Below are 21,970 nucleotides of genomic sequence, written 5' to 3' on the forward strand. Positions count from 1 at the left end.
CCTTTAGAAATTAAATCATATCAGGATGTGAGGGCGATCTGGCTGTGACATCTGTCACCTCATTGATCGCCAGGGTTGATTCAGCTGATCTGGCTGGCTAGGTGGGTGTCCCCTTCCTCCCTCATTGCTCCATGTGCGTCCCTCCTGAAGCTGCACACTCGGTCGGAGAGGACGACCCCCCCCATAGAGGAGGACCATTTCCTCGGTCAAGGGTATACGAGTAGCTGCACTCCCGTGCTAGAACCTCCAAATAAGCTCTCAAGAAATTAAATCATATCAAATTATAGGTCACATTTGTGAGTGTCACCTGTATTCCCACACTTTTATACTTTTCCTGAAAGTTGCAAACATTTTTTTATTTCTGAGAAATAAAAAGAAAAGCAGCATAAGACAGGAAATATTTCCTGTTGCTTTATAAATACATATATAGTTATAAATCTTTTTTTTTAAAAATGGTATAATGTCCAAAAAGGATTTACAGGTGTTTCCTTACCTTGCTTATATTTAGCAACTCTTTTTTTTTTTTTTTTTTTTGCACCGGGGGATCGAACTCAGGACCTTGCGCTTGCAAGACAGGTGGTGGAACCACTGAGCTAAATCCCCAGCCCATATTTAGCAATTCTTTTTTTTTGGAGGGGGGTACCGGGGATTGAACTCAGGTCCTTGAGCTTGCACAGAAGGCGGCAAAACCACTGAGCTAAATCCCTGGTCCCTATTTAGCAACTCTTTAACAAACATTCACTTAAAACATTTTCTCAACTCATGATCGTCATCTTATATATAAAACCATACAAAGTTAGGAAAATTAGCTTGCAGCAAAAAAATCACTTACAATCTTTAAACTCTGAACTATACTCAAAATTATTAGCTTGGTCTCTAGCTATTCCGAGATAGTATATAACACCTCAAATATAAAGGAGTAACTTTAAAAAAGTTTGTGTATCAAGATGTTGTTTTGTGAGAAAGTGAAATACCAACACAATGGAGGAAACCTGAGATTTACTTGGAAAATGTATCGCCAAGTCTAAAAAATTAACTCAGTTTTTAAAAATGGTCCTGTATTTACAAGTCAGAAGTTCTAGTTCTATACCACATATGTAGCAATTGTCCAAGTCCTGCAAAATATCTGAAATATCCCTTTGAATTCTAAATAAAGTTCTACAAGAGGAAGAAATTAACAGATAGGTAACTTTGTAGCAATATAATATAAAAAACTCCAAGGAGATCAAGTAAAACAAAACTGTCAGTGGTATATTAATCTAACTGAGTGATAATAACTTACATCTTTTTTTCCTTTTTTCTTTTTTTGGTGCTGAGGATCGAACCTAGAGCTAGCTAAGTGCTCTACCACTGAGCTACACCCCCAAGCAACTTATATATTTTCATTCATTCTCCACAAATATATAAACATTTGTTCCAAGATTATGAACATCAAAATTCTTGTATTTAAAATTCCTATGAACTACTCAACTTAACCCATAAATCTGCCGTGCCTCTGTCAAGATTCGGTGTTTCTTTGCCTTATTACTCACCAACTGTATCCGGATTTACCGGTCTGGAGACATCAGCTTGCCCCATGATTATATTGTCTGATGTATCTCACGACAACAAACTGTCCCGGACAGAAGCAAACTTCTCTTAAAAGATAAATCCATATAAAGAGGAGACCCGAAATCCTTTCTCACTGTCACCGCCAAATGTCAGGAAACGGCATAAGGTCAGTTAATTTGCTGGAGTTTTTGTTTTCCTGTATCCCGGCCTGGGCACTTGTGGTTCTTACAAATATGTCTTCATGCTGGCTCTCTCCACACAGAAATGCCTATCATTCCAGAGTGCACACGGTGAAGAGCTGAAGTGCGGAAGGGGAGGAGACTGCCAACTACATTCTAGCTGCTGAGCAGGACAGCCCAGAAGCCCACACCCTCTTTTCCTGACTTTGAGCTTGGCTAGAAGTCTCTAGGCTCAGAGTCACAGAAGAAAGGGAGTTTGCAAGAATACACCAAGTGGGTGTGGTGGTGCACCCCTGTAGTCCTATCACTCTGGGAGGCTGAGTCAGGAGGATCACAAGTTTGAGCCAAGCCTAGATAATTTAGTGTGATCAAAAATTTTTTTTTTTTTTGGTATCAGGGATCCAACTTGGGTCCTTGTGCTTCCAAGGCAGGTGGTGGAACCACTGAGCTAAATCCCCGGCCCGATCAAAAATTTTTTAAAGCAACTGAGGTGGGGGTGGGGGGGTGGGGGGGCGCGACACGGACACACACACTTTGAGGAACCAGGAACAACAGCAACTCAAGCATGGATCAAAGTAGCAAAGAATGTATACAAAAAAGCAGTGTGAATATTGACAAACTTACACAGGATTTTTCACAGATAGAAAAGAAAATGATAGAAACCAGTGGAAAGAATAACATCCTGGAAATTCAGTTGGAAAAGAGTACCTGTTTATTAAAAGTAATGCAAACAAAGAAAGCCTCAATTAAAAAAGAATGTGCTGCTCATCATGATATGATAAAAAGGCTACAACAGACCACTGAATATCAACACAATTTGAGAGATAAAAATGAATAACTAAAAAGAAATGCTGATATGACAAGGGAAAAACTAAAATCTCACAAACAGGAGTATGAGAATAATATTGCCAAACTTGTACATGAAATGAAAATCAAAGAGGAAGAACGTAAGATAGAAATAAGCAAACTTTATCAAGATATGCAAAAAAAAGTTGAATTAAATGAAAAGCACAAAGATCTAATAAAGAAAAAGGAGATGGAAATCTCAGAGTTAAATGCAAAATTCGTAACTCAAGAAAAACAAAAACAAAATGAAATAATCAAACTACAGCTGGAGTTTGATGCCAAACTAGCAAGAGTTCAGACTAAATCAAAACCATATCCAGATGGTACTATTTCCCCACAGAGTATCTACAGATTCTGGAAGCTTCAACATCTTCAAGGAAAAAAACAAAGAGACTGCAATTCTTTGTAATACCATTCACAATTTGAAGCAGTGCCTTTCTATTGGCAAAGATTCTCACCTTAAACGTAGACGATTTTGAGTATAACAGTAAATTCATTAATTACTATTTATTTTTTTAAAAGCAATTGAAAAATTTGCTTCCATTTTCAACATAAGTATACTGCTTAAATAGTCTAAATAATAAATGAGACAGCTTTAAAAAAACAAATACACAAGAACTTGTGTACTGGGGATTAAACTCAGGGCCTTCATACTAAGACACATACCAAGTCTTCTGAGTGTGTGTATGTTTAATTTTAAAACAGGTTCTTACTAATTCACTAAGTTGCCCAAGGCTAGGCTTGAACTTGTGATCCTCCTGCCTCAGCTTCTCAGAGTACTGAGGTAAAATCTTGTCTTACATATCACCACGTCTGTAATTATCAAAGCCTTAAAACTATTTTTTCAATAAAAGATAGGTACAAAAAAAAAGGAGCACTCTACCACTGAACTATATCCCCAGCCCTAGTGTAAATTTTTGTTCTCCAAATTGAGAGACCTCAGAAAGATTTCTAGTACTTAGAATTTCCCTTAGCTTTCCCACAATGCATTCTATTTCTTGCCTTTATTATTATTATCAGTTTTCGATAGGGAAAAAAATAGCAATGGTACAAGTAAGAAAATGACAATGCTAAGGTATCTGTAAGGCGGAAAAAATGTAGAAACACTTAGGAAACACTCAAATTAATTAATTATTGATTGATTGAGGCAGGGTCTCGCTATATAGTTCAGGTTAGCCTAAAAGAAGACTATGATGATGCAGATATGGGGGCACACACCTGTAATCCCAATACTAGGAAGGCTGAAGCAGGAGGATCACCATGAGTTTGAGGCCAGCCTGGACTACATAGCAAGACTCAGTCTCAAAAAAAAAAAGCATTTTAGTGAATTAACTTAGTCAGAATGTGTATTTTCACTTGAAAACCATGACTTCTAAGTCTATATAATTTTAGTTATTAAAATAACCAACATTTCATAATTTTGCATTTTAAAAGATTTTCATTTAGCCAGGGACTTAGCTCAGTGGCACAGTGCCTGCCTCACAAGCGCAAGGTCCCAAGTTTGATCCCTGGTACCAAAAAAAAAAAAAAAAAGACTTTAATTTCAAAGATTCCTAGCTAGGCATGGCAGCACATGCCTATAATCCCAGTACTCTGGGAAACTGAGGGAGGAGGACTGCAAATTCAAGCCCAGCCTGGGAAAATTAGCAAGATCCTGTCTCAAAATACAAAAGCGCTGGGGATGTCTCAATGTAAAGGCACTGGGTTCAATCTCCAGTATTTCCAAAACAAATAAACAGGAGTCCTTTGCTTTGGGCAAAGGGGTGGTAGGGAATGGAGTTCAGAATATAACACCACATCAAGTATAAACTGTGTCACTAATTTCTTCCACGTGCAAATATTTTCACTATTGTATTTTTTTAAAGTTTTTATTTTGGTACCAGGGATCAAACTCTGGTCCTTGTGCTTCCACAGCAGGCAGCGAAACCACTGAGGTAAATCCCTGGCCCAACATACTTCTTTTTTAATGGTCTGAGATATCTCAGCAAGGTAAGCTCTAGTGAGAGGTTAAAAAGAAAATCACTTTCCTCTAGGAAAAAATGACCAATAGAAATTATTACCAGATAATGCAAATACATACTTAAGTAAAAGACTAACTTTTAACTTCTGGATATATAATTGTGGGAGAAAGCAGATCCATCCCCCATACCCAATATGGGGGATTAAACTACTTTATCACTGAGCTACATACTCCATCTGCTTACTTTCCTTTATCCCCATCCCTCTACTCTAACCCAATCTGGCTGGCTCTGGGTAGTTACAATAAATAACATCCTACAATTAATAATTGTGCCTCAAACTCCATGTGAAAATTAGAAAGTCTGCCTAGTCATCTGTAAACTCTATACTATCTCCTCTATCTGCAAAATTGTTTCTTTAGACTGGAATTTCTTTCCCAAAGCTATCTGGGGAAGTCCTCTTACTCATAATTAAGAACTGGCTCAAATATGACAGCCATGGAGGCACATGCTTGTAATTCCAGCACTGTGAGGCTGAGGCAGGAAGATTGAAATTTTTATTTATTTATTTATTTGGTACCAGGGATCGAACTTGGGTCTTTGTGCTTGCATAGCGCTCCGCATAACCACTGAGCTAAATCCCCTGCCCAGGAGGATTGAAATTTTGAGCCCATCCTGGACAATTTAGTGACTTAGAGGAATCCTGCTTCAAAATAAGAAATTAAAAAGGGTGAGGTGTGTAGCTCAGTCCAGACCTGTGTTCGATCCCCAGGACTGTGCAAAAAAGAATTGGCTTCAATATTGCTCTCTTAGGAGCCTTTTTTTTTTTTTTGGTACTAGGGATCGAACTCAGGACCTTGCGCTTGTGAGGCAGGCGTGGTGCCACTGAACTAAATCCCCGGGGTCCAGGAGCCAGGAGCCTTTCTTTAGATTTAAAAAACATTTTTTCTTTAAATTTTTTGTGGTACTGGGGATTGAACAGGAGCCTTTCTTTAGTCACTCAAGAAGAATTCCAAGATTTACTGAACCCAGTACTGTGTTGATGACCAAAACAAGTTTTTCCCCTTAAGGTGCTCAGAGATCAAATAAACAAGTTCTGCAACAAAGTATGTTTTTGTTTTGCTGTAGTACTGAGGATTGAGCCCAGGGCTTCAGGCATGCTAGGTAAGTGTTCTTCCACTGAGCTACATCCCCAAACCCACAACAGAGTACAGTGAGCACACAGGTACCATGTAAAAGGCACAAGGGAGACGAGAGGCAGCTGTGGAAAGGATGACAGAAGTGAGGAAAAGGTACAAGGACCAAGAGATACCAAAAAGGAAAAGAACTGATTACATCTGTGGTCTTGTGATAATTGCTAAACAGCAATAATCTTCGTATTTCTCTACTGGGTTAGAAACTCCTCATGGGCAGGGATCATGATGTATTTATCCCTAAACTCTCAATGACTGCAGCAACTTAGTGTACGATGAACATGCAACAAATATTAACCTTGAATAGAAGGAAGAAAGAGCAATCTTTAAGTCTTGCTCATGGAATCTAGTCAAAAAAGCAGTGAAAATGATGAGTGCCAGTAATGGAGGCCAGAAAAAAAGTGTGAAGACCATGGTCTATTCTACCATTCCAAATAATCCTAGGAGTTGCTGTGAAACTCTCACTTCTGTAGGGAAAATGGCATGTTCATGATGATTTTTGAGAATTTACCCAGAAGTTTTCCAATAATAACAAGAATGTCTCAAAAATCTAACTTAACAATTCATAGGCATGGAGTGTCTATTTTTCACCACACTATCTGGCAGTATATTCTAAGGGAATCTTGACTGTTTAAAAAAAAAAAAAAGTTTTAGGGCCAGGGATTTAGCTCAGTGGTTCCGCTGCCTGCCTCACTGGTACAAGGTCCGGAGTTTGATCCCTGGCACCAAAATAACAACAACAACAACAAAATCCCGCACAAGGTCCTGAGTTCAATCCCCGGTACCTAAAAAAAAAAAAAGTTTTGTTAGTCCAGTAGGGTGGCACCCACCTGCAATCCCAGCTGAGGCAGAAGGATCTCAAGTTTGAGCTGAGTCTAAACATTTTACAGCGAGTCTTTGTCTCAAAGGAGAAAAAAAGGGCTAGGGATGTAGTTTCATGCAAATTCCCTGGGTACAATTACTAATACCACAAGAGGAGAAAACAGATTTATTGAGAATTATATGCATTTGTATCTGTTGAAAATTAATAACCTCCATCTTACTGGATTAATATACTTTCTAATTAATAGTACTTTTCCATGATCAGAATATAGATTATTTTTGTAGGTACAATAAAATAGATTAAGGAGCCTTATAAACATGCTTTATAAAAATCACCCAATTTTCGTAAAAATTAAGCTGACTGACCTCTATTAAGGAACCAAGAAGTATCAATGATGTGTAGAAACTAAACAGACAGAAATCAAGGAGTGCCCATTGAAGGGTTTTGAAATGTGTTGAATGTCTCCTAGTAAAGTGGCATTCACTACTGATGACTCAAAGAGATGACTCTTAGCCACTGCCACTTAAGTCTTCCTTGTCTTTCATAACTTCCTGAGCTGGTTCTCAAATTCACTTTAATAAAGTGAGAGAGAAAGAAATCTAAATATCACCAATACCTTGTCACAAATCCAGTGGGAATACAATAAATGTCTGATGAGAGCTAACACATCTGCAACTGTTACTTAGAAATTTCTAATAAAGAATTGCCTTAAACAACATTCTTTTCTGGTACATGTGCAGACGAATGTAGCCTTCATCGTATACTAAATAAAATGCCTGAGTAATGAACACCTGGGGACATTATGAGTCAGTAGTAATTCCTGAAAAAGAACTAAGGATGACCACAGAGATGGGGTTTCTATCAAACTTGCTCTAGCCAGTAATTCAATTGTACTTTATTTGCTGTTTTCCATGTATGAAATATCCACTTCCTTTATATCATTCCCTTTCCTCAGAACCCAGTAATTTCCACAACCACGGGAAATGAGGTATTGGGGGGACTGTATATAATATGCATTTATTTCTTTTTCTTTTCTTTCTTTTTTTTGAGATAGGGTCTTGCTGTGTAGTTCTGGCTGGCCTTGAACTCACTATGCAGGCTAGGCTGGCCTTGAATTCACAGCGATCTTCCTGCCTCAGCCTCCAAAGTGCTGGGATTACAGGCCTAAACCAACACCCCTGGTGGTATTTTTTAAGTCAAAGAAAAAAATTGTGGTTTTTTTTTTTTTTTTTTGGTATCGGGGATCAAACTCCGGTCCTTGTGCTTGCGAGGCAGGCAGTGGAACCACTGAGCGAAATCCCCGGCCCAAAATTGTGTTTTGGATTCTACTTACCTTAACTTCTACATCTCACTAAAAACAAAATGAAAGAGTTAAACACATTTATGCTTTAGAAAAACAATGTAGTGGGGTCAGAGGAAAATATGGGCAACTTGTACCTTTGCTCACCTTTGCAACTCTCCCAATCCTTCGGACATTTTTGAAAAGCTTTACTGAGCTGGGCAAGGTGGCACATGCCTGTAATCCCAGCACTTGGGAGACTGAGGCAGGATGATCACCATGAGTTGGAGGCCAGCCTGGGCTACACAGTGAGTTCAGGCCAGTCTGAACTATAAAGTGAGACCCTGTCTAAAAAAAAACCCCCAAAACCAAAAAAAACCTTTATTAATGCTGCTGAGTCTGTAAAATGCAACCAACAAATAAAACCTTCTAAAGATATAATTTTCATGACTATCATTTCAAACTAAAAACAGTATTTTTTTGGTACCAGGGATCAAACTCGGGACCTTGCGCTTGCGAGGCAGGCAGTGGAAGCACTGAGCTAAATCCCCAGCCCTAAAAACAGTATTTTTTATTTTAAAAGCATTACATAGGACTCAATGAGCTATTAAATATCATATCCATACTCACTTTGTTCCCTGGCTTAAGCATCAAGAGCCTTCAAAATATCACCTATCCTAAAATCCAAGGAGCTGATAGCCAGTTTGCTGTGTGATTTTAGAGAACGAAAGAATAAAAGCAAAATGATAACAGGCTAATTCTGGGATTTGTACACTTGGGAGCAAAAAGTCTTCTATAGTTGTGCCTGATGATGCACAACTGTCATCTCAATTAATGGGAGGCTGAGGCAAGAGGGTCACAATCTAAAAGCCATCCTGGGCAAATTAGTAATACCCTGGACAACACAGCAAGTTAGCGAGGCCCTGTCTCAAATATAAAATTTTAAAAGGGCAGGAAGAGAGATGATCTTTCACTCTCAGAGAAAGGTTTGCCTACAGGTTTCTCTCTCCTGTTATTTCTTTCTTTCTTTTTTTTTTTTTTGGTACTGGGGATAGAACTCGGGACCTTGTGCTTTCGAGGCAGACACCAGAACCTCTGAGCTAAATCCCCAGCCCCTCCCTCCTGTTATTGTATACTTATGTTAGGAAATGTGTCGGGTCTATAATTAATGAACAGGTAACAAATCACTGATCAGTTTTGTGACAGAAGGGAAAAACTATGACAAACATTATCTTGCTACCTATGAGTTAGACATTATTATAAATTTACTTCCACAACTAGGGCCAGGGATTTAGCTCAGTAGTTCTGCCGCCTGCCTCACAAGCACAAGGTCCCGAGTTCAATCCCTGGTACCAAAAAAAAAAAAAAAAAAAGGTAAAACACATACTTCCACAAATGCTTAGAGCAACATATTCTTTTAATTATAGTTACTTTTAGTCTCATACAAAACTGATTTAAAAATAGTTGCTTTCCTCATTCTTAAGAGAAACACAAGTCATAAACTGTAGCACTACCAGTTTTTAATCACTCAAAGCTAATTATTGGTCTCTTCTCTCCTTGATTCCTGTTTGCTGATTTTTGATCATTTCACTAAATAGTAAAAGCTGATACCAGAGGGCCAGGGATTTAGCTCAGTGGTTCCACTGCCTGCCTCGCAAGCTAAGGACCCGAGTTCGATCCCTGGTACCAAAAAAAATAACAAAAAAAACTGATACCAGAAAAATCAGAACATAAAATAAAATAATATTAAATTGAAATTCATTTAGTTGGTTACCATGAACAACTATAACAAGATTTGATGAAAAGAAAAATTAAAATTTAGAATAAACTAAATTCAAATTCCCATGCATTTTTTTCTCCCTATTCACTATGAATAATATATTAATTAAGCATGCATTACAATGTCAGGGATTATATATATATCACTTATCACATATATATATCACTTCTCACATATACATATATGCCATTTATTATCCCCATTTTATGGATGAGGAAACTGAGTCACATAGAGGTTAAATTTGTTCAAGTTAACAAATAACAATATTAGATTCATACCTAAATAATCTGGATCCAAATCTTACTCTTTGCTACACTATAAACCTAGATACACTATAAAAACTCTAGTGCCAGTCTTTCATAAGAAACCCCAAGTACTGAAGCATAGGTTTATATCATCTTTTACCCACATTTATGCTCCTTGGGGGACATTATGATTAGCAATGCACATGTATGTTTCATGATAATGTATGATCTACCTATATTCTCTAAGGTAGATAAGATGCTTCTAATTTTTTCTATTTCTCAGTGTTCACCAAATTCTCCTTTTTGATAGAGAACAAAAACAATAAAACAAAAAACTCTCCCTAAAGGAAATAAGCAGTAAACTATTCAAAGAACTGAGATACAGAAAAGATACATACAACATAAGCAAATATTTTGGTTAAGGTTTCTTTTGCTTTGTTTTTTTGAGCAATGCAGGGTCTTGCAATACAGTCCAGGTGTCTTGAACTTGCTATGTATTCCAGGCTGGCCTTGAACATCTTGCTGCAGCCTCCTAAGTGCTGGGATCACAAGTGGGTACTAACACACCCAGCTCACAAACAAGTTTTGCTTTAGTAATCTCTATAAAGCCAAGACATGCTGAATAACATGGCTCTGAATTCTTGTTTTGGGGGTACTGGAGATCAAACTTAGGACCTTGCACTTGCAAGGCAGGCATGGTGCCACTGAGCTAAACCTCCAGCCCCTACTCTAAGTTCTAATAACACTATTTTTATCTGTATAAAAACACTTCATTTTGTCTCACATTAATAGTCCCCAATCTCTTGAAAGCTAAAGCATTATCTTACTCATTTTTTTTTTTTTAATGGTACCAGGGGATCGAACTCGGGTCCTTGCACTTGCGAGGCAGGCGGTGGAACCACTGAGCTAAATCCCTGGCCCCTATCTTACTCATTTTTTTCTTCCCTTTGTGGTAGCAAGACCAGTGAGCCAACGACTTTATTGAATAAATTAATAAATCAGTCTGCCAATCATCCTTCAATCCGTCATTCATCTTTTGGTTAGAGTTAAAACACTGACTAGAAGGTAAGTGTGGTGGCACACACCTGTAATCCCAGCACTTGGGAAGCTGAGGCAGGAAGGTAAGAGAGTTGCTGTGAATTCAAGGCCAGCTTGGAATACACAGAGAGACCCTATCTCAAAAAACAAAACAACAACAACAAAAACTCTAATACCAACTAGACTTTACTGTAACCCATGTTAAACCACCTACTGTGGATACATTATGAGATTTTAACTAGAACTAAGTAAGCATACACCTTTAGTACTATATTAAGCCAAACTCCCAACAAGAATGTCGTTTTAGGCAAGAAGTGTAGCTCAATGGTAAAGTGCATGCTGAGCATGTGTGAGGCTCTGGATTCAATCTCCAACACTGCAAAAAATAGAAAAGCAAAAACAAGGAGTCCTTTTTTGGATGCTACTTTTAAATTTTACTATTTAAGACATAATTCTTAAGGCATGCTGCTATTCATGCCTTTCATTAGCAGGCTGTAAACTAAACAGGGAAACAACTGACCCTGAAGGGAAAACAAAATAAAGCAGCCAGACCCCTAAATGGGGGAGGGGGAGTGTTCAGTGATAAAGCACACACTTTGCACAATGTGCAGGGTCCTGAGTCTGATTCTCAGTATGAAAAAACATTTTTTTGAGATCAAATGTAAAAAATAAATGAAGCATCAAGAAAATCCTAGATATGATTTTTTTTTTTTTGAGGCAGGGTCTCACTTTGTAGTTCAAGCTGGCCCTGAACTCACTATGTAGCAAAGGCTGGCCTTGAACTCCTGGCAATCTTCCTGCCTTAGCCTCCTGAGTACTGGGATTGCAGGCACCAGCATGCCAGGCATAAATATGATTTTTAAATGCCTAAATAGGTCAAATGTAACTTTCATCTTTTTATGCAATGGAAAAAAAAGAAAGCTGTGGCTACAGATTGCAATCTGCTATGATGTCACTCTGGTTATCAAGTAAACATTAGCTGATGAAGGAAAACCATCCCACAAATCTTCACTGAAGAATTAGAGGCCGTCAGCACCTCTTCACAGGATGGTCCATTACACTACCACCTCCTTGTAATGAAACCCTCGATTACAGTTGGAGTGTGTGTGTGTGTATGTGTATATGGGTGTGTCTGTACACATCCATGTATTTTGGACTCCACTCATATTTCAAATTGTAATCTTATAAAAATGATCCTGCCTATGAGTCATGTCAATCCTCTAATCATGAAAGGCCATTTTTTAATATAATCTACCTTGGAGCAGGCATAAGAGGCCAATCAGTGAGGTTGTTTGCAGCACAAATCACACTGTAGAACTGGCGCAAAAAGAGACAGCTGATGGAGGGGTTGAAGGGAGGGCAGGGGAAGGGGGAAAATAAGAACCAAGAGAGATTATGTAAAGGTGCAAATTTCCAATGATGAATGTCATTATATTGTATATCGAAAATGTACCAATAAAATAAAATTTAAAGAAAAAAAAGAGAGAGACAGCTGGCAAAAGAATAAAAAAAAGTGACGGCTGAACTAAAATACACTGAACTAAATACACTGTCTTGGGGCTGGGGGGATAGTTTAATAGTACAGCGCTTGCTTAGAATGTATGAGGCTCTGGGATGGATCTCCAACACAACAAAAAAATCCAAATCCAAACCAAACCCAAACAGAACAAACCTTAGTGTGGCCCAAATGGCATCATAAACCAACTTTCAAAAAGAGCAGTTAATCATTTAATTTTAACATTTTTCCAAGTTATATTTTAAAATCACTTTAATAAGTATCAAAAGCAAATATAAATTTATTTCAATTATTTAAAAATACATTAAACATATGTAATAAATTCAGGAAGAAATGGCATTGATAATTTTTCTCATTACTTGACAGAATGTAGTTTTGTTGATCTACAGAAAATTTCTAGTTTTATCATAGAGGTTAGGTACTTCGTATTAAAAGCACCTCTAGGTACAGTAATACCTCAATTCACAAACACTTCTGTTCTCGAACACAGCAATTTGGTTTGCAAACAGAAGCATTCAGGGAAATTTTGCTTCCATTCTCAAACTCCACATTGGGTGATGAACACAACTGCAGTCACTTTCCTCAGAGTCATGGGATGAATTAAGTTCGTGAACCAAGGTATCACTGTATTTTATAATTTTGGCTGTTATTGTAAATGACTTTTAACTGCATTAGTTTTTCTCCATATAATTTACTAAACATATTTTATAAATTTTAATGATTAATTTTAGAACATTCCTTTTGAATTTAGCCTGCCCTGCTACTGATCTTTTTCAGTTGGTCCTCTGAGTACCTCCCACCCCTTTGGAGTACTGGAGTTTGAATGCAGGGCCTTGTATGTGCTAGGAGAGCACATGTGAGCCAAACCCGCAGCCTTTTAAATTTTTTTTTTAAATTTAATACAAGGTCTTGCTAAATTGTCCAGGTTAGCCTCAAATTTTTTTTTTTTTTTTAGTACTGGGGGTCAAACTCGTAACCTTGCGCTTGCGAGGCAGGCAGCGGCATCACTGAGCTAAATCCCCGGCCCAGAAATTAAAACTTTTAACTAGAATAACTTAATTTTATTAAAATTTCTTATGATCTATAAAGATAACCGTATCATTTTCTGACTGATTTTTGATATATCAAAATGTGTTAGGGCTAGGGATTTGGCTCAGTGGTTCCACCACCTGCTTCGAAAGCACAAGGTCCAGAGTTTGATCCCTGGTACAAAAAAAAAGAAAAAACGTGTTCTCATTTATGAATCCCTAACATACAGAGAGAAATTCTCTTGGTCATATTTTTTGTTTTAGAGACAGGGTCTCACTATGTAGTTCAGAATGGCTTCAACTCTATGTAGCCCAGGCTGGCTTCAAATTATGGATCTTCCTGCCTCAGCCTCCTGAGTACTGGGATTACATGTATACACTACCATACTTGGCAGCTTGGCCATGCTTTTTTTTTGAGACAGGGTCTCATTATGTGGTTCAGGCTGGCCTTGAACTCACAGTAAACCTCCTGCCTCAGCCCACTGAGTGCTGGGATTGCAGGTGTGTGCCACCACGCCCAGTTTGTTTTTAATATAATTATAGATTTCACATATCATATGGGGGACAAAAGCAGTTATAAATCAGTATAACTATATAGATAACTGCCCTAGGGAAAAAATCATGAAGTAGATACATTAAAATGTTATAATTGGGCTGGGGATTTGGCTCAGTGGTTTCACCGCCTGCTGCACAAGCGCAAGGACCTGAGTTCGATCCCCGGTACTCCCCACAAAAATTGATAAATAAATAAAATAAAATGTTATAATTATTCTATCACCAACACTATGGAAAAAACTCCCAAACAAACCAACAGGGTGCTGGGTGTGGTGGCACACACCCGAGGTCCCAGCACTCGAGAGCCTGAGGCAGGAGGATCACTTGCTAGGCTACATAGTGAGTTCAAGGCCAGTCTGAACTACATGGGGAGACCCTGTCTTGGAATACAAACAAACAACTTAACAGGGCTTATGCACACATTAACTCAGTCTACAAGGGATCTTTCTTCCTTCCTTCCTTCCGTTCTTTTTCTGCGGTACCAGGGATGGAACTCGGGACCTTGCGCTTGCAAGGCAGGTGGTGGAACCACTGAGCTAAATCCCTGGCCCGGATTTTTTAATTCTTAAGTTACTTTGTTTTTCAGTACCAGGGATAGAACTCAGGACCTTGTGCTTGCAAGGCAGGTGCGGCACCACTGAGCTAAATCCCCAACCCTTTCTTAAGTTACTTTGATAAATCATTTTCTTAGAAAATTGCCCATTTCTTTACTAATTCAACAAAGATGCTAAAGTAAACGGACAAAGAATATTTTCATTTTTGTACCACATCTAAAAATTAGTGAAAAAAAGAACCTTGACTTAAATGCAAAATCTAAAACTATAAACATATTGGAGAAATAAATACAAGAAAATCTTTGGGGCTTTGGGTTACGCAAAGCTTTCTCGGGGAGAACACAAAAAGCTAAACCATAAAAGGAAAACTGATTAGCCAGGGATTTATCTCAGTGGTTCCGGCGCCTGCCTCGCAAGTGCAAGGCCCTGAGTTTAATCCCCGGTACCAAGAAAAAAAAAAAAAAAAGGATATTAATAAATTAAAAACTTCTAGTAAGAAAATAAAAGACAAGCCGTAGGCTGGAAGCAAATATTTATAAAGGTTCAATATTCAGAAAATCAGATGGAAACCAATCTACACATTTAATCAACCCGCCACACTTGCTATGATTTCGTAGAAGTAATCAAAAGTAACAAAATGTGGTGAGAGGAGCAGGAGGAGGTCCAAAATACCAGCACTCCTACCATTCCAGGCTTTCATTAAGACTACCATGCCTTGGGCCGGGGATTTGGCTTAGTGGTTCTGCAGCCTGCCTTGCAAGTGCAAGGACCTGAGTTCGATCCCCGGTACCAAAAAAAAAAAAAAAGAACACTAAGACTACCATGCCTTACCTTTCTCTACTGATAAAAGAAATAACTGTATGACAGTGTGCTTACTGTTGGGCAGTAGGTATAACAGTAAGTTGACCTTGTTCTCCATTAGTTTATGCTCTTGGGAAATAAGATGATGGAGGATATTTAATATATACTTATATATATTTAATATATACTTATAATAATGCTATATTACATTTCTAATAGAAACAGGAAAAATGGAACTGACATTTTTTCACTTCTTTCTTTTCTTTGGTTTTTTTTGAGACAGGTCTTGCTACATAGTTTAGGCAGACTTTGAACTCACTACATAGTCCAGGCTGGCCTCAAACTCTCAGCAATCTTCCTATCTCAACCTCCCAAGTGCTAGGATTACTGGCATGTGCCACCATGCCTGCCTGTGACATCATTTCTGACATCATTTCATCTCAGAGGAATTTATCTCCTACACCTTAAGGATCTCAAAACTAATTAAGTTCATATTTTGTCCTTCATTCTTTAAGATGAGGGAGAGAGGGACTGAGTTATTGACATATTTTGGTTTCAAGTGGTAACAATGTAACATAAAAAATTATTATAAACTTTGAAGTGTATTGGACTTGAGCATGGCTCCTTAACAAATGGTCTTGAACAGCTAGCACAAAAAAAATCTCTTCATAATAAATTCAGACAGAATAAGAAGAAAATAATTGAAATTATTTAAGAAGTGATAAATTCTATTTATTACCTTAACAAACAGCTGCTCATATTATCTAAATGATCCAATTTTAATCAAAAGGAGATACTACCTTATGAGTCTATTCCCAGGATATGATGTACAGTAAGTCCCTGACTTATGAATGAGTTCTGTTCTAGAATTTCATAATCCAACAAAGTGAGTCTTACACAGCACAGCTGTGAAAGTTTGTAACTTGAATGTTTCTAAGTCAGAGACTTACTGTATATAGTCTTTGCAATTAGATTTAAGTTCAGAACTCACACTAATAATTGCTATCTCATTAACTATTTCATCAAACACATACCCAAAAATATTTTCTAAAAATTATGTTCCTATCTGTAAAGGGAAAGTATACAGAAACTTAATGAGATTAGTCAGATGATTTAAAATGTTTTGGGAAGGCAATTAATATCAGAACCTCCTCCACGCCAAAACTCTAGAAGATGTAACTCATGATTCAGTACTTTTAAACAAATGACATGCCAAGGTTTTAGTCCCTATTCCTCTGACATGCTGTGGGGAGACTGTCTGTTAAGTTATAAACAGAAGGGAAAAGAGGAAGAAAGTGGTAGCAGAAATTAGCTATTTCTTTTTGTTGTTGTTGTTTGTTTTCTTGGGAGACTGGACCCCATTATATAGTTCAGGCTGGCCCTGAACTCATTATGTAGTCTAGGCCGACCTCGAACTCATGGTAATCCTCCTAGCTTTATCCTTCTGAGTGCTGGAATTCACTCAGCATTTATGTACAGTGTAGCCATTACTTTTTGCTTTTAAATGGCAATGTACACCAATACGACCAATATAGGTTAACAAGTAACATTCATTTTATTATGTCCAGGTCCCTTTGAAACTAGATGGAAGGGAGAGGACCTAAATAATGAGAATCAGGATAAATGCTGTTTGATTCTTTTATGATCACTCTCCCTACTCCATAACCTTGAATGCCTGTCCCACACCAATTCTCTTTATTTATTTAGCTAGCTAGCAAGTGTGAAAGGTTGACTAAATATGTGGATTGGTTTCCATCTGAACTTATTTCTAAATATTGAACCTTTATATTTGTTGAAACAATGAAAGGATATTATGAATAGAAACATTCAGAGAATTAAAAAGACCTCTTGGTGGCTGAGGGTTAGCTCTGAGATAGAGTGCCTATCTACCAAGGGCAAGGTCCTGGGTTCCATTCCCAGCACTACATGAGTTCAATATATCGAGAAATCAATATAGCAAGAAGAAGGGGTAGGGGAGAGGGCAGCAGCTGCTGCTGCTGTACTTACTGACTGCCAATCAAGAAGAGGAACACATAGGGACTGGGGATTTAGCTCAGTGGTTCCACCGCCTGCCTCGCAAGCACAAGGACCCAAGTTCAATCCCCGGAACAAAAAAAAAAAAAAAGAAGAGGAACACATGTGATTCAGAAAATGAAAGTAGCAACATAGGACAGGAGAATGGAGAAGAAATATCCCAGGAAGACAGCTGTGTAACACATACAGAGGGTCACCTGACCACTCAAGAGACTATCACCCATTTATCCTCTTTTTTTTTTTTTTTTTTCCCAGTACTGGGGATTGAACTCTGGTCCTTGGGCTTGCGCAGCAGGCAGCGAAACCACTAAGCTAAATCCCCGGCCCCATTTATCCTCTTAATAGATGGGGGTTTCCCTGTGTTGCCTAGGCTGGCCTCAAACTCCTGGGCTCAATGGATCCTCCAGACTCAGTCTCCAAATAGCTGGGACTACAAGTGCATGTCATTATCCCCAGCTTCTCTTATCATGTTTTGAAGGCTAAGAATAGCTGATCACAGTGTTGCACCCCTTAATCCCAGCTACTAGGGAGGCTGAGGCAGGAGAATCACAAGTTCAAAGACATTTTGGACAATTTCTTGAGACTCTGGCTCAAAATAACAAATAACAAAGGGCTGGGATTTAACTCAGTGCAAAAGCCCTGGGTTCAGTCCCTCTACACACAAACCCAACCCCAAACAATGCCCAAGTGAGCCTAGTCTTCAACGTGTCTTAATTAAATGTTAATGAATTTCTTCTCAACATTCCTGGTTACCCACTGGGAAATGGGAAGAAAATGTTCAAATGAGAAGGGGAATAAAGGAGGGGGGAGGGGGAAAGGAAAGAAGAGACATAAATAAGAATAAAGAAGGGACATAAGGAGGGGAAGAGGGGTTGAAGGGAAGAGGGAATGGGGAAAAAGAAGAAGCAAGATATATCATGTACAGGTACAAATTCTTTATGATGAATGCTATCATTATGTATATCTAAAATGTACAAATAAATGTTTTGCTTTAAAAAAAAATTGTTGGCTGCATAATGAGCTCACTCAACCCCACAAAAGAGTTTTTTAACCAATTTCTGAAAGCTGTAGGTAGGTCATGGACAATTTACAAGAAATCACAGTAGTGCGCATTCCCTCTGACGGTATTTCTGCTAAATGTCCCAGATCTGGCTTACACTGGAACCCCCACAAAATACAATTCCCAAGAGTAGGTCTTGACTTTGTCCATGACTTTCATAGAAAGCACTGTTCGAACCTCAGAAAACTGAGGCAATTATGGGCCAATGATCCTTAGGGATCCCTGAGGTCATTTCAGGAGTCTGAGAGGTAAAACTAAATATGTGAAAATACTAAAAACTTAGTTGTATGTTGCTTAACAGTGATATGTTTTGAGAAATGAGTCATCAGGCAATTTCTTTGTTGTATCAACATCACAGGGTGCACTTATATAAACTAAAATGGATATAACATCACTAAGTGATACAGTCTTACGAGACTACCACTGTAGATCTGGTCTGCTATTGACTGAAAAATTATGTGGTACATGACTATATTTGCCTTTTTCTTTTCTTTTTTGTTTTGTTTGCTTTTTAAGACAGGGTCTCGCTTTGTAGTTCAGGCTGGCCCTGAACTCATATGTAGTCGAGACTGGCCTTGAACTTAAAGTGATCTTCCTGCCTCAGCCTCCTGTATGCTGGGATTACAGGCACGCACCACCATGCCTGGAACCTTTTTAAACTGCATTGACACTTGCACTGATGGAGTAAAAGCAATGGTGAACAAAACTGCTGAAACATCAAACTAGAGCAGGAGAATGCTTTCCCACTATAAAATTATAGTTAAGTCTAAAGCAAATTTTAACTTAAGGATGTCCTTGATGAAGCCATAAGAATGATTCATTTTAATAAATTTTAATCCTTCAGTACAATTATTATTAGTGTATTATTATTATTAGTGTGTGGGGAAATAGGAAGCATGTATAAAGCAAGTTTGTATACTTAAGCATGATGTTTATTGTGCACCACTGAGTCGAACATCCTTCAGAACACTTTGGTGTGCTGGTTTGGAGGTTCATAAATTTCTTCAGGTGTTCTCTGTCATCTTATTTCCCCATCAATTTTGAAAGATAGTTTGTGAGGTACATCAATCTGGGTTGGAGGTTTTTCCCCTTAGGGCTTGAATTACTTCCAAGCTCTCCTTGACTTGATGGTTTGTGTTGAGAAGTCTGCTGTGATTCTGATGGGTTTTCCTTTATAGGTGATTTGTCTCTTTTCTCTAACAGCTTTTAATATTCTGTTCTTGTGTTAAATTTCTGGAATCTGGACTGTTATATGTCTTAGGGAGGATTTTTTTTTTTTTTTTTTGGTACTGGGGATCAAACTCAGGACCTTGTGCTTGTGAGGCAGGCAGCGGAAACACTGAGCATTTATAAATCCCTGGCTGGGAGGATTTTTTTTTTATCATAGCTAATTGGAGTTCTATATGCCTCACTTATCTGTATGTCAAATTCTTTTTCCCTGTTTAGAAAGTTTTCTGCCATTACTTCTGTGAACAGTTTTTATGTCATTTGTACTACCTCCTGCTTTTTCATTAACTGCAATCAATCTTATGTTATTCTTCTTTGCATCACCTAGCAGCTGCTGGATTGATTTGTGATCCCTTGCCATTTTTAAGAAATCTTTTCAGGATTACTGTAATCCTGTCTTCTACATCTGATATTCTGTCCTCACATTGGCTCATTCTGCTGCATATACTTTCTTTTTTTATTTTGGTACCGGGGATTGAACTCAGGACCTTGCGCTTGCGAGGCAGGCAGTGGAACCACTGAGCTAAACCCCCAGCCTTGCTGCATATACTTTCAATGGAGTTTTTCATCTTCTGGATATCTGTTTGAATCTGTTTCATGGATTCAATTTCTTTCCTATGCTGGGAGTTCACGGTTTCCATTTCTTTCCTATACTGGGTGTTCATGGTTTCCATCACTTTCCTGAGCTCCTCTACTTTTTAAAATAAATCTGTACCTGCTCTAGAGTCTCTAAGCAAATCTTTCATTCTGGTCACATCTCTGTAGTCACCTGAGAAATTATTTCTGCTTTGATTTCTTTTCTAGAGCCTCATTCATTTGCTTTGTTACTTCTGCTGTTAGCACTTCAGAGAATCCAGGTAGGTGGTATTCGGATTGTTTCACCTCATTGCAGCCTGGGTTTGCCTTTGGTGAGCTGGAAGTCTGGGGGGGTTGCATGTTGTTTAGGTGTCTTCTCGTTTTCTTTTTTTTAAGTTTAATTCCTGGGTTGATGATTGCAAACTGCTTATGCTGAGTAGCTTTAATGCCAATATTGAAAACCTTTAGGGAGTGACTACTTCTCAAAGGTGTCTTCTGGGTGTTGCTGGCTTTTGGGTTTTCAGTCTGTTGCAAGATCCTACCTCTTCAATTTATTTGGGATGAGGTTTCTGACTACTTGGCCCAGCCGGTTCTTTAACACTGGCCTGTAATTTTTTTTTTAAGACCCTTAGGCAATCTCAGTCTCAGTAAACCAGGAAGAAGAACTGATTAGCACAATTATGTCACCTTGGCTAGAGTAGTACAATCAGCATATATATATATATATATCAAATATAACCTAGAAAATGACAAATTGTGGTAAGTATTAATTTGCAACCTTTAACCATATGAACTGGATTTGTGGTTATATAATAAAATCTAAAATAAACCAGAAAATTGTATGCAATAAATTAGCCCTTAATATCGATTTTACCCTTAGGGGAGAAGATTTAAGAGAGGTTGGGGGGAAAGACAGAGAGATAGAAGAAGAGGAAGAGATTAGAAGCAAGGCTGGAGGACCAAGGAAGATCGTACAGACTTTGGGAAAATGGTGAAGAAGACAAGCGAGAATGAGAAAGGAAGAAACAAAAACAAGAACAGAACAGAACAAAACATCAAAAACAACCCCAGAAACCATGTTCAAACAATCAAGAAAAACCTGGCTGGGGATGTAGCTCAGTGGTGTTGCACCTGCCTGCCAAATGCAAGGTTCTGAGTTTGATTCCCGGAACTGAAAAAAACAAAAAGAAGAAGAAGACAAAAAAAGAGGAAAAAAATCCAATTCAAGGTATGTCTCTGCTGTCACTGGTAGACAACATGGGTAGCCAGGGTCCAGAGCCAAACTGATTAATCCCAGCAGGTCAGCTGTAGCTTTACGGTGGGGTAGTGGATAATCCCAGCTGGCCTGCACCTTTAGTTCCACTGAAGTTCAGGCTGGTTTCTGGCTATGAGGCTGGAACTGGGTTTTTTGCAACCTCCTTTTTTTTGGTACCAGGGATCAAACTCCAGACCTTGTGCTTTCGAAGCAGGTAGCGGAACCACTGAGCTAAATCCCCAGCCCTGGAACTGGTTTTTTGAGCCTGCAACAGTCCATGTACCTCCTGCCAGCTTGAACTTGGCTCCCTAACCTCCTGAGCCATTAGATGGAGTTCGCCTGTAGCAAGTTCTGAGTTCCAAGCTCAGCTGGCCCCTCTCCAAGATGGCTACAGGCTAATCACTCTCTCCTGGTTGATGTTTGAACCCAAATAACTCACTAGCCACTGCAGTCTGTTGCATTCACTTGTTCT

The 21,970-nt window shown here is 38.5% G+C and overlaps 1 protein-coding gene and 1 pseudogene across 7 annotated transcripts in view; one reads left to right on the forward strand and one right to left on the reverse strand.

Moving 5' to 3' along the window:
- Window positions 1-21,970, reverse strand: part of Phactr4 (phosphatase and actin regulator 4) — a 102,890-nt gene that overhangs the window by 44,411 nt on the left and 36,509 nt on the right. For 3 of the 7 annotated variants that reach the window (XM_004850757.4, XM_004850755.4, XM_021263179.2), the window contains exon 1: window positions 1,533-2,189. The exons of 3 other annotated variants lie outside the window; for them this stretch is intronic. In XM_004850757.4, the coding sequence (XP_004850814.1) occupies window positions 1,533-1,578 (46 nt within the window). In that variant the 5' untranslated portion in view covers window positions 1,579-2,189. Of the gene's footprint in view, window positions 1-1,532; window positions 2,190-7,997; window positions 8,178-21,970 lie in introns of those variants that run through there. One more of the 7 variants, XM_087215435.1, reaches the window with a different exon arrangement.
- LOC101716734 (coiled-coil domain-containing protein 152 pseudogene) lies at window positions 2,237-3,302 on the forward strand (annotated as a pseudogene).

Source organism: Heterocephalus glaber, unplaced genomic scaffold (assembly GCF_053883595.1).
Source record: "Heterocephalus glaber isolate CG9 unplaced genomic scaffold, H.glaber_assembly_v1.0 deba00001452, whole genome shotgun sequence".
Classification (NCBI taxonomy): domain Eukaryota; kingdom Metazoa; phylum Chordata; class Mammalia; order Rodentia; family Bathyergidae; genus Heterocephalus; species Heterocephalus glaber.